We start from the raw sequence: 12864 nt of genomic DNA, 5'->3' as shown, positions 1-12864 counted from the left end.
TGTTTTTTTCCACCAGTCAATACTGTTTTGTACTGACTGTCATTCACAGTGACAGCCGTCCTCAGTGTGTGTGCGTGTGCATGTGTGCATGTGTGCGTGTGCGTGCGTGCGTGTGTGTGTGTGTGTGTGTGTGTGTGTGTGTGTGTGTGTGTGTGTGTGTGTGTGTGTGTGTGTGTGTGTGCGCGCGTGTGGTGGAAACTGGCCAGCAGCAGCATTACGACAGACATCGACAGTTCTTTTAACAGAAGAACTATTGAAGTGCTTCTAATGGTGCTGCGTTAGTTCTGGTCTCAGAGTGGACGTCATGGGGAGACACACAAACCGCCGCTTTAATAACAGACATTGATTCTCTGGTTGGAGGTTAAATTACTGTTTATGTGTTGGACTGAACATGAAAACAATTTCTAATGTTGCACAGAAAGACATAATCCATAATTCAACCTTCAATCAGCCACTAAATGAGAACATCACTCAGTAGGTGTAGGAAGTACACAACAACACTTCTAAAATGTTCCAGTAGGAGCAGGAAGTACACAACAACACTTCTAAAATGGTCCAGTAGGAGCAGGAAGTACACAACAACACTTCTAAAATGTTCCAGTAGGAGCAGGAAGTACACAACAACACTTCTAAAATGGTCCAGTAGGAGCAGGAAGTACACAACAACACTTCTAAAATGGTCCAGTAGGAGCAGGAAGTACACAACAACACTTCTAAAATGGTCCAGTAGGAGCAGGAAGTACACAACAACACTTCTAAAATGTTCCAGTAGGAGCAGGAAGTACACAACAACACTTCTAAAATGTTCCAGTAGGAGCAGGAAGTACACAACAACACTTCTAAAATGTTCCAGTAGGAGTAGGAAGTACACAACAACACTTCTAAAATGGTCCAGTAGGAGCAGGAAGTACACAACAACACTTCTAAAATGGTCCAGTAGGAGTAGGAAGTACACAACAACACTTCTAAAATGTTCCAGTAGGAGTAGGAAGTACACAACAACACTTCTAAAATGTTCCAGTAGGAGCAGGAAGTACACAACAACACTTCTAAAATGTTCCAGTAGGAGCAGGAAGTACACAACAACACTTCTAAAATGGTCCAGTAGGAGCAGGAAGTACACAACAACACTTCTAAAATGGTCCAGTAGGAGTAGGAAGTACACAACAACACTTCTAAAAGGGTCCAGTAGGAGTAGGAAGTACACAACAGCACTTCTTAAATGTTCCAGTAGGAGTAGGAGGTTGTAACATGGTAGCTGAAGTTGATTCTTTTAAACAGAGTGAAGCTGAAATGTGTCTCCTGTCCATCTCTAGATTACCTACAAGGCCCTGAGCTCGTTGGACCCCAGCGCTGATCTGACCACCCAGAGGGGACGGGTGTTCAAGCTGAGGAACGAGACCCATCACCTGTTCGTAGGTCTCTACCCGGGGACCACCTACTTCTTCACCCTCAAAGCCTCCACCAACAAGGGCTTCGGGCCGCCCGTCACCACCCGCATCTCCACCAAGATAGCAGGTAGAGACTCTGACATGTCTGTCTGTTGATGTGAGGGTGACATTTGTCTCCTGCTTGTTATTCCAGTAACATCAGCTGAAGGCTGGAGTGTTGGCCGGGTGGAGGGGAGGCATGCCACTCTCTTTCTCCATCTTTAACCCTCTGTTCATGTCTACATCCTCGGTCCAGAGAAAATGTCTGTGGCACCAAAAAACAGAAAAACAATCAACTGTTATGGCAAGAAATGTGAAATGAAGTCACACATTGATGCGTTTCTCTCCCTGTTAGTAGTCAGGCTGTTAGCTGAAGGCTGTTCTCTGATGACCGACTCTTCTCTCTTTGTCTCTCTGAACCCTTTCTGTCTCTCTTTACTCTCCCCTCGTCTCTGCTGTCTCAATTTCAAACATCATGTCTCTTCAGTCCTTTCATGTTTAAGTTGAGTTATTACCTACAGTACTCTCTACAAGTATAAAAACATCAGAAATCTTTGAATCCAAAGACAGTTTATCACCTCCGTGTTTATTAATCTTATGACATAATTGATCAATGTCACTTGACTTAATCCAGGTGTGATATGAAGCAGAGATAAAGTGATACATGTGGATGTATCCTCCGGAGAGGCTCTGCTGAGCAGGAACGCTCTTCTCTCATCATGTTCCTGCTCAGTGACACGGCAACGAGAGAAGCGTTGAGCTTTAATGGGACATGTGTTATAAGATAACTTTATTTTAGTATATACTGTAGAGTATATTTGAGATGGAATGCTACACCCATGCCTGCCCCCCCCCCCCCCCCCCCCGCCCCCTTTTTCTCTGTGAATTAAACCTGAATCAGAGCAGGACTGATGTCCTCCTGGCAGCGTGGCGAGCTGATTGAACCACAGAGGTCTAAATGTGTCATCAGCATGTTATTAGCATCGTCCTATCTGTCCACACCTCCACTGATTTTAGCGTGACCTTTCCACCGAGCCTCCATTCCTCCGTCTTCCTCTCACATCTTAACAACATGTTGCTGAGAGGAGAGAAACAACACATCCCGTCCACACTTAACAGAGATGTCTCCCTCCAAATGTCACGCCATCCCCAATCTGCATTATCTCATTCAGGGGCTGAAGGATGGAGAGAATTCAATTAAAAGCTGCAGATGGAGGAGGGTGTGTGGGGGGGGGGGGGGGGGGGGGCATGACAGATGTGAAATTAAAAACATGAATATTATGGGATGTGTTTCTCTTAACAGCACCGGAGAAGGTCGCTGTTGTCAAGATATGATACGATAAAAGAGTTGTTGATTTCTTTTGAAAGTGGTTCATGATATATTATATACTCTCTATATATATTATATATTTTCTGATATTCATTACAGTATTAGTCAGAGGTTTGATATGCAGATTGGAATAAAATACTGGTATCATCTGAAAGGGATTAAAAAAATTTGATTAATTGTGATTAACTATTTTTATTGATTGACAGCCCTAATATCAACTCAAAATAATGAGGTATGGTTTACACACATTTCCAAACCAACCTGAACACATATGTAGAGCTCACATGTTGTATCAGGAGATTTTATATGTGGCCTTCAGAGAAACATTCATTGCTTCATTGAGACTCCTGTTGCATTGTGTCTCTGTGTATTAACCCTTTATGAAGAGAACCTGTGCGTTTCTACCCGTTTAACTGACATTCATTCATTATTATATATCATTCATTAGTGCTTTCAGCTCCAGTCAGTTCAGTTATGCTCGTTGTGATGGACCTGCTGGACCTTCTGTGCCTTCCATCATTCACTAACTGCTTCCCTGGTTTCTTCTCTCCCATCAGCTCCCATGATGCCGGAGTACGAGTCTGAGGCTCCTCTGAACGAGACCGAGACCACCATCACCATCCTGCTGAAGCCCGCCCAGTCACGTGGCGCACCTATCAGGTAACGTCTCACCTGGCTCTCGTTCGACTTTTCCGTCTGTTGTCCTGTTATTTGTTACCTCTGTTCTCGTGCACACTGTGCTCTCACATCCCTCCTGCTCCCCTCTCTTTCAGTCCGATGCTTCCATACATCGATCAACCCTGGAAACTCTGTGTTCATTCAGTAAATAGCCACCCATGCTTAGAATGCTATTACCAGGTTAACATTATAGACGAGGATCCAGTCAGACTCTCTTCCTACAGTCGTGATAGTGAATCATCCATCAGTCAGGATGTTTCTGTCTTTATAGTAAACCTCCACCCTCCACCCTCCAGTCCACTGCTCTCCCTGGACACACACACCATTTATTCATTTTACTTTTCTCATTTCTTTTTTCAGCCGGCGTGTTTTTTAATTAAAACTTTGAACATGTGATCCGACCGTTTGATTTGTGCAGGGGAGAACAGAACTCTGTGGGTGCCTTTAGGGAAATCGAGCTTAGACTAGGGGAGGATATAGATCACCTCAATCTGGACTCAGTGGTTTAGTGTTAATGTGTGTTAATCCCATCCAGGACCATATCGGTCCGTTTATCACCCACAAATGGTAAATATATCTCTGCTGTTGAATCAGGCTGCTCTCCAATCACCTCCGTCTCTTCATGTTCATCAGCTCAGATAAGCTCATTATGGGATGTTGTGCCATGTTTTAAATGACACACACACACATGCTCAGATGCACATGTGTGTATTCACATAGATGCACTCAGAGGCAGCAGCTGTAAAGGCTCACAGTGGATGTCAACACACATGAATGCACACACACACACACACACACACACACACACACACACACACACACACATGAACACACACTACACACATGAACACACACTACATGCATGAACACACAGATACACACATGAACACACAAATACACACAGGTCATCAGCTCATAAACCTCCCTGGTAGAAATACATTTACACACACAGAAACACACACACTAGTCCACACGACCACTTAGGTAGGGTTAGGAAACGTTCGTGGTTGACGTTAACTTCACTGACCAGTGACTCATGGGACTGACCATACCGACGAGACTAGTGACTAAAGACTGACGTGACATAATAAGTGAGCAATACTTTTAGTTTCACGGGACATGACCAGCGGTCTCCTGTTTGAAAGTCTTGTGTCTGTTTGACCCGTCCACCTCCCCTCCCTCCACCCTGAACAGTCTCAAACTACTCCAACTACTAACTACTCTAACTACTCTAACTACTCTAACTACTAACTACTAACTACCAACTACTCTAACTACTCTAACTACTAATTAGTCTAACTACTCTAACTACTCTAACTATTCTACTCTAACTAATCTAACTATTAACTACTCTAACTACCCTTACTACTCAAACTACTCGAACTACTCAAACTACTCAAACTACTAACTACTCGAACTTCTAACTACTCTAACTATACTTACTACTCTAACTACTCTAACTTCTAACTACTCTATCTACTCTACTCTAAATATTAACTACTCTAACTACCCTTACTACTCTAACTATTCTAACTTTAACTTATCTAACTACTCTCACTACTAACTACTCTAACTAATCTAACTATTCTAACTACTATAACTACTCTAACTACTCTAACATCTAACTACTCTAACTATACTTACTACTCTAACTTCCAACTTCTAACTACTCTAACTACTCTACTCTAACTATGAACTACTCTAACTACTTTCACTTTAACTACTCTAACTACTAACTACTCTACCTACTCTAACTTCTAACTTCTAACTTCTAACTTCTAACTACTCTAACTACTCTAACTTATAACTACTCTAAACTCTAACTACTCTAACTATACTTACTACTCTAACTACTCTAACTACTCTAACTTATAACTACTCTAACTTCATTAACTATTCTTCCTACTCTAACAACTCTAACTCTACCCATTCTAACGTATAACTACTCTGACTATTCTAACTATTCTAACTATTCTAACTTTTAACTACTCTAACTACAAACTACTCCAACTACTAACTAATCTAACTACTCAAACGTATAATTACTCTAACTACTCTAACTTCTCTAATTACTCTAACTACTCTAACTTCTAACTACTATAACTACTCTAACTTCTCTAACTACTCTAACTTCGAACTACTCTAACTTCTAACTACTATAACTACTCTAACTTCTCTAACTACTCTAACTACTATAACTACTCTAACTTCTCTAACTACTCTAACTTCTAACTACTCTAACTTCTAACTACTCTAACTTCTCTAACTACTCTAACTTCTAACTACTCTAACTTCTCTAACTACTCTAACTTCTAACTACTATAACTACTCTAACTTCTCTAACTACTCTAACTTCTAACTACTATAATTACTCTAACTTCTCTAACTACTCTAACTTCTAACTACTCTAACTTCTAACTACTATAACTACTCTAACTTCTCTAATTACTCTAACTACTAACTACACTAACTTCTAAATATTCCTACTACTCTAACTTCTAACTACTCTAATTTCTGACTACTATAACTACTCTAACTTCTCTAAATACTCTAACTACTAACTACACTAACTTCTAAATATTCCTACTACTCTAACTTCTAACTACTCTAACTACTAACTAATCTAACTTCTAACTACTCGAACTACTAACTAATCTAACTTCTAACTACTGTAAATACTAACTACTCTAACTTCTAACTATTCTTACTACTCTAACTACCAACTACTCTAACTACTAACTACTCCAACTACTAACTATGATAACTATTAACTACTCTAACTACCAACTATCAACTACCAACTACTAACTACTCTAGCTACTAACTACTCTAACTACTCTAATTTCTAACTTCTAACTAGTCTAACTTTTAACTACTCTAACTACAAACTACTCCAACTTCTAACTACTCTAACTACTCAAACTTATAATTACTGTAACTACTCTAACTTTTAACTACTCTAACTTCTCTAATTACTCTAACTACTCTAACTTATGACTACTATAACTACTCTAACTACTAACTACACTAACTTCTAATTATTCTTACTACTCTAACTTCTAACTACTCTAACTACTAACTAATCTAACTTCTAACTACTGTAACTACTAACTACTCTAACTTCTAACTATTCTTACTACTCTAACTTCTAACTACTCTAACTTCTCTAACTACCAACTACTCTAACTACTAACTATTCTAACTACTAACTACTCTAACTTCCAACTACCAACTACTAACTACTAACTACTCTAACTACTAACTACTCAAACTACTAACTACTTATTACTTACTAATAACTAATCTAACTAATCTAACTTTAACTTCTAACTATTCTAACTATAACTTCTAACTGCTCTCACTACTCTTACTATTAACTACTCTAACTTCTAACAACGCTAACTACTCTATCTACTAACTACTAAATACTCTAACTACTAACGACTCTATCTACTAACTATGCTAACTATACTAACTACTCTAACTACTACAACTACTATAACTACTAACTACTCTAACTACCAACTACTCACTACTCAAACTACTAACTACTCGAACTACTTACTACTCGAACTACTAACTACCCTAACAACTCCAACTACCCTTACTACTCTAACTACTCTAACTTTAACTTATCTAACTATTCAAACTACTCGAACTTCTAACTATTCTAACGTCCATCTACTCTAACTATACTTACTATTCTAACTACTATAACTTCTAACTATTCTAACTACTCTACTCTAACTATTAACTACTCTAACTACCCTTACTACTCTACCTACTCTAACTACTCTAACTTCTAACTACTCTAACTTGTAACAACTCTAACTACTCTAACTTCTAATTACTCTAACTTCAAACTACTCTAACTATTCTAACTATTCTAACTATAACTTCTAACTGCTCTCACTACTCTTACTATTAACTACTCTAACTTCTAACAACGCTAACTACTCTATCTACTAACTACTAAATACTCTAACTACTAACGACTCTATCTACTAACTACGCTAACTATACTAACTACTCTAACTACTACAACTACTATAACTACTAACTACTCTAACTACCAACTACTCACTACTCAAACTACTAACTACTCGAACTACTTACTACTCGAACTACTAACTACCCTAACAACTCCAACTACCCTTACTACTCTAACTACTCTAACTTTAACTTATCTAACTACTCAAACTAATAAAGACTCTAACTACTCTAACTTCTAACTATTCAAACTACTCGAACTTCTAACTATTCTAACGTCCATCTACTCTAACTATACTTACTATTCTAACTACTATAACTTCTAACTATTCTAACTACTCTACTCTAACTATTAACTACTCTAACTACCCTTACTACTCTACCTACTCTAACTACTCTAACTTCTAACAACTCTAACTACTCTAACTTCTAATTACTCTAACTTCAAACTACTCTAACTACTCTAACTATTCTAACTACTCAAACTACTCGAACTTCTAACTACTCAAACTACTCGAACTACTAACTACTCGAACTACTCGAACTACTTGAACTACTCGAACTACCCTAACTACCCTTACTACTCGAACTTTAACTTATCTAACTACTGTAACTACTAACGACTATAACTACTCTAACTTCTAACTATGCGAACTACTCGAACTACTTAAACTTCTAACTACCCTAACGTCTATCTACTCTAACTATACTTACTATTCTAACTACTCTAACTTCTAACTACTCTAACTACTCTACTCTAACTATTAACTACTCTAACTACCCTTACTACTCTTACTTCTAACATCTAACTTCTAACTACTCTAACTACTCTAACTACTCGAACTTCTAACTACTCGAACTACTTGAACTACTTGAACTACTCTAACTTCTAACTACCCTAACTACTCAAACTACTCTAACTTCTAACTACTCTAACTATTCTAACTACCCTAACTTATCTAACTGCTTTAACTACTAACTACTAACTACTCTAACTTCTAACTACTCAAACTACTCTAAGCACCATAACTACTCGAACTTCTTACTACTCGAACTACTCGAACTACTCGAACTTCTAACTACTCAAACTACTCAAACTACTAACTACTCGAACTACTCGAACTACTTGAACTACTCGAACTACCCTAACTACCCTTACTACTCGAACTTTAACTTATCTAACTACTGTAACTACTAACGACTATAACTACTCTAACTTCTAACTATGCGAACTACTCGAACTACTCAAACTTCTAACTACCCTAACGTCTATCTACTCTAACTATACTTACTATTCTAACTACTCTAACTTCTAACTACTCTAACTACTCTACTCTAACTATTAACTACTCTAACTACCCTTACTACTCTTACTTCTAACATCTAACTTCTAACTCCTCTAACTTCTAACTACTCTAACTGCTCTAACTACGACAGCTACTCTAACTACTCTAACTTCTATCTACTATAACTTCTAACTACTCTAACTTCTAACTACTCTAACTACTCTAACTGCTCTAACTTCTAACTACTAGAACTACTCGAACTACTTGAACTACTTGAACTACTCTAACTTCTAACTACCCTAACTACTCAAACTACTCTAACTTCTAACTACTCTAACTATTCTAACTACCCTAACTTATCTAACTGCTTTAACTACTAACTACTAACTACTCTAACTTCTAACTACTCAAACTACTCTAAGCACCATAACTACTCTAACTTCTTACTACTCGAACTACTCGAACTTCTAACTACCCAAACTACTCGAACTACTCTAACAACCCTAACTACTCTAACTACTCTAACTATTCTAACTACTCCAACTACTCTAACTTCTAACTACTAGAACTACTCAAACTACTAACTACTCGAACTACTTGAACTACTCAAACTACTCAAACTTCTAACTACTCTAACTACTCTAACTACTCTAACTACCCTAACTTATCTAACTGCTTTAACACCTAACTACTAACTAATAACTAATAACTACTATAACTTCTAACTACTCAAACTACTCTTACTACCATTACTACTCTAACTACTCAAACTACTAACTACTCAAACTACTTGAACTACTCAAACTACCCTAACTACTCTTACTACTCGAACTACTCTAACAACCCTAACTACTCTAACTACTCTAACGACCCTAACTACTCTAACTACTCTAACTACTCTTACAACCCTAACTACTCTAACTACCCTAACTACTCTTACTACTCTAACTACTCTAACAACCCTAACTACTCTAACTACTCTTACAACCCTAACTACTCAAACTACTATAACTTCTAACTACTCGAACAGCTTTAACTACTCTAACTACTCTAACTACCCTAACTACTCTAACTACTATAACTTCTAACTACTCTAACAACCCTAACTACTCTAACTACTCTAACTACCCTAACTACTCTTACTACTCTAACTACTCTAACAACCCTAACTACTCTAACAACCCTAACTACTCGAACTACTCGAACTACTCTTACAACCCTAACTACTCTAACTACTCTTACAACCCTAACTACTCGAACAGCTTTAACTACTCTAACTACCCTAACTACTCTAACTACTATAACTTCTAACTACTCTAACTACTCTAACTACCCTAACTACTCTTACTACTCTAACTACTCTAACTACTCTAACAACCCTAACTACTCTAACTACTCTTACAACCCTAACTACTCTAACTACTCTAACTACCCTAACTACTCTTACTACTCTAACTACTCTAACTACCCTAACTACTCTAACTACTCTAACTACTCTTACAACCCTAACTACTCTAACTACTCTTACAACCCTAACTACTGGAACTACTATAACTTCTAACTACTCGAACAGCTTTAACTACTCTAACTACTCTAACTACCCTAACTACTATAACTTCTAACTACTCTAACTACTCCAACTACCCTAACTACTCTAACAACCCTAACTACCCTAACTACTCTAACTACTATAACTTCTAACTACTCTAACTACTCTAACTACCCTAACTACTCTTACTACTCTAACTACTCTAACTACTCTAACTACTCTAACTACCCTAACTACTCTTACTACTCTAACTACTCTAACTACCCTAACTACTCTAACTACTCTAACTACTCTAACAACCCTAACTACTGGAACTACTATAACTTCTAACTACTCGAACAGCTTTAACTACTCTAACTACCCTAACTACTCTAACTACTCTAAATACTCTAACTACTAACAGGCCGGTTTTATTATTTTAGAATGTGATGTCCCACTCTGTCCAACATGATCTGAATATATAAAACTCTCAATTAAATAATAAAAACTCAGATGTTCCTCAGAAAGACAGAAGTACAATAACACACACTGCATATGGAGACACACACCTGTAACCCCCCCACCAGGCCATTAGGCTGAAATGGATATTTCACCAGAAAGACAGAACCAGCACAGAGAGAGAGAGAGAGAGAGAGAGACTCATCTCTGGTCATCAGTGATTATCTTTTATGGCGGCTGCCATCGGGAGCAGGATAATTGGCCGCGGCCCTCTCCACATCTCCACATCTCCACATCTTCACAGAAACATACATTTCCCTAATTGCGTATAATTGTGAAGTGAGTTGTTGGCGTGGAGGACGGAGGTAATTGCGGAGGGCTGCTGCGTTTGTCCTGACTGCTAATGGAGCCCTCAGCCATTCATGAAGCCCCCACTTCCTCCCAACACACGCACGCACACACCACGCAAAGACCACGCACGCATGCACGCACGCACGCACGCACGCACGCACGCACGCACGCACGCACGCACGCACGCACGCACGCACGCACGCACGCACGCATGTGTTTTAGCTGAATTACACTATATTTCATGTAAAATTCACCTGTTTTAAGAGTCCAATGGGCTCAAACAAAGAGCCCCATCTTCTAGATATAATTATTCAGTCAAATAAAATTATGATGTTTATATAAAAAAATCACCACCCAAATAGAAATAACAAATTGACAGATTAATGATGTCTCCTAATCTACAGTGAGGGATTTCTTATGTTGTGTTCACACTAAGACAGAAGCACATTTTCGTCTTGCTTTCACTCATACGAGTTGGACCACAGGTATCATCTGTGTTCATTCGCTCTAGACGCTCCAGAGAGGAGGAGGAGCTTGTCTCCATAGATACCAATGTCTGTTCTCTCATCCATTTCCTCCATCAACCATGGCAGAAATAACCACTGTAGCTGCTTTGTACATGTTGGTGAAGTCCCAGTTATGTCAGAAAACCAAACGCCGTCGTGTCTTGGTTCATAACATCACTAGGTGGCGAGCTGTATTCACATACAGTGACATCACACTGTCTGTATCTAGCAGCCACACGTCTCTACTGCTGTATGAACCCAAAATAAACAGATTGAGCTGTGATTTAATATCAATAAACAGATCAAAATGATGCTATAATAATGCTGATTAGTAAAAAGTCTGAATTCATGCTTTGTCAGGTCTGTTACCATGACGACAAGCTGACATCTTTTAAAATGCTTGTTTTCTGAATGGAGTCTGGATGGATCCGTGCCAGGCTATGCAGCTGCTCCATCAACACTCAACATAAAGTCATCTAGAGACGTTGTTGTTTCTACCGTAGTCAGTCTGTGGTTTCTACATAGAGTTTGGTCCGGTCTCTGTACAGAGATGATGGACTATTGTAGCTCTGGCTGACCACAGACACATACAGGATTTATTTATCCTCCATTTCTGATTCAACAACGTCATGACGTCAGTGAGGACAGGAGGATCTCAACGCTGAGAGGCTTTCACCACACAGAGAGACACACACATGTATCACTCCAGCTGAAATATTTCAACTCCCACGAATGACGCAAATTTCATGTGTTCACGTCGCGCCATTCGCATTGCCCGGTGCAAATTTACGTCTACTCGCCTCTTTGCATTGAATTTGTATGTAATTGCGCCGTGTGAAAAATCTGCTTCACTCTTGGTGTGAACACATCATGAATCCAGTCAAAGCTGGACTCCCCAGCAGTACATACTTCATTTATTTTATACAAAGGTATTAATGTAACTATCTCTGTGTTTCCAGCTCCTACCAACTCGTTGTGAAAGAGGAGCGCAAGTCCAAGACCCGTCGTGCCGCCTCCGAAGCCCCCGAGTGCTTCTCCGCCCCCGTCAGCTTCCGCAACGCCTCCATCTTGGACTCGGCCTACTACATCGCCGCTGACCTGCCCCCGTCCAGCCTCACCGTCGTACAGCCATTCACGGTGGGAGACAACAAGAGCTACGGCGGTTTCTGGAATCCTCCGCTGTCGCCGGCCAAGAGCTACAGCATCTACTACCAGGCCATGAGCAGAGCCAACGGGGTGAGTCCCAGATACCCAACAGATACCCAAAAGATACCCAACAGATACCCAACAGCAGAGAATATGAATG

General features: G+C 39.2%; 1 protein-coding gene across 11 annotated transcripts in view; it reads left to right on the top strand.

Annotated features, from left to right (window-relative positions):
- ptprt (protein tyrosine phosphatase receptor type T) overlaps positions 1–12864 on the top strand; it is a 389841-nt gene that overhangs the window by 220226 nt on the left and 156751 nt on the right. For all 11 annotated transcript variants that reach the window (XM_074649699.1, XM_074649700.1, XM_074649697.1 and 8 more), the window contains exons 12-14: positions 1317–1518; positions 3318–3420; positions 12518–12794. In XM_074649699.1, the coding sequence (XP_074505800.1) occupies positions 1317–1518; positions 3318–3420; positions 12518–12794 (582 nt within the window). The remainder of the gene's footprint in view (positions 1–1316; positions 1519–3317; positions 3421–12517; positions 12795–12864) is intronic.

The sequence above is a fragment of the Sebastes fasciatus genome, chromosome 1 (assembly GCF_043250625.1).
Source record: "Sebastes fasciatus isolate fSebFas1 chromosome 1, fSebFas1.pri, whole genome shotgun sequence".
Classification (NCBI taxonomy): Eukaryota; Metazoa; Chordata; class Actinopteri; order Perciformes; family Sebastidae; genus Sebastes; species Sebastes fasciatus.
This window is presented reverse-complemented; position numbering and strand designations above follow the sequence as displayed.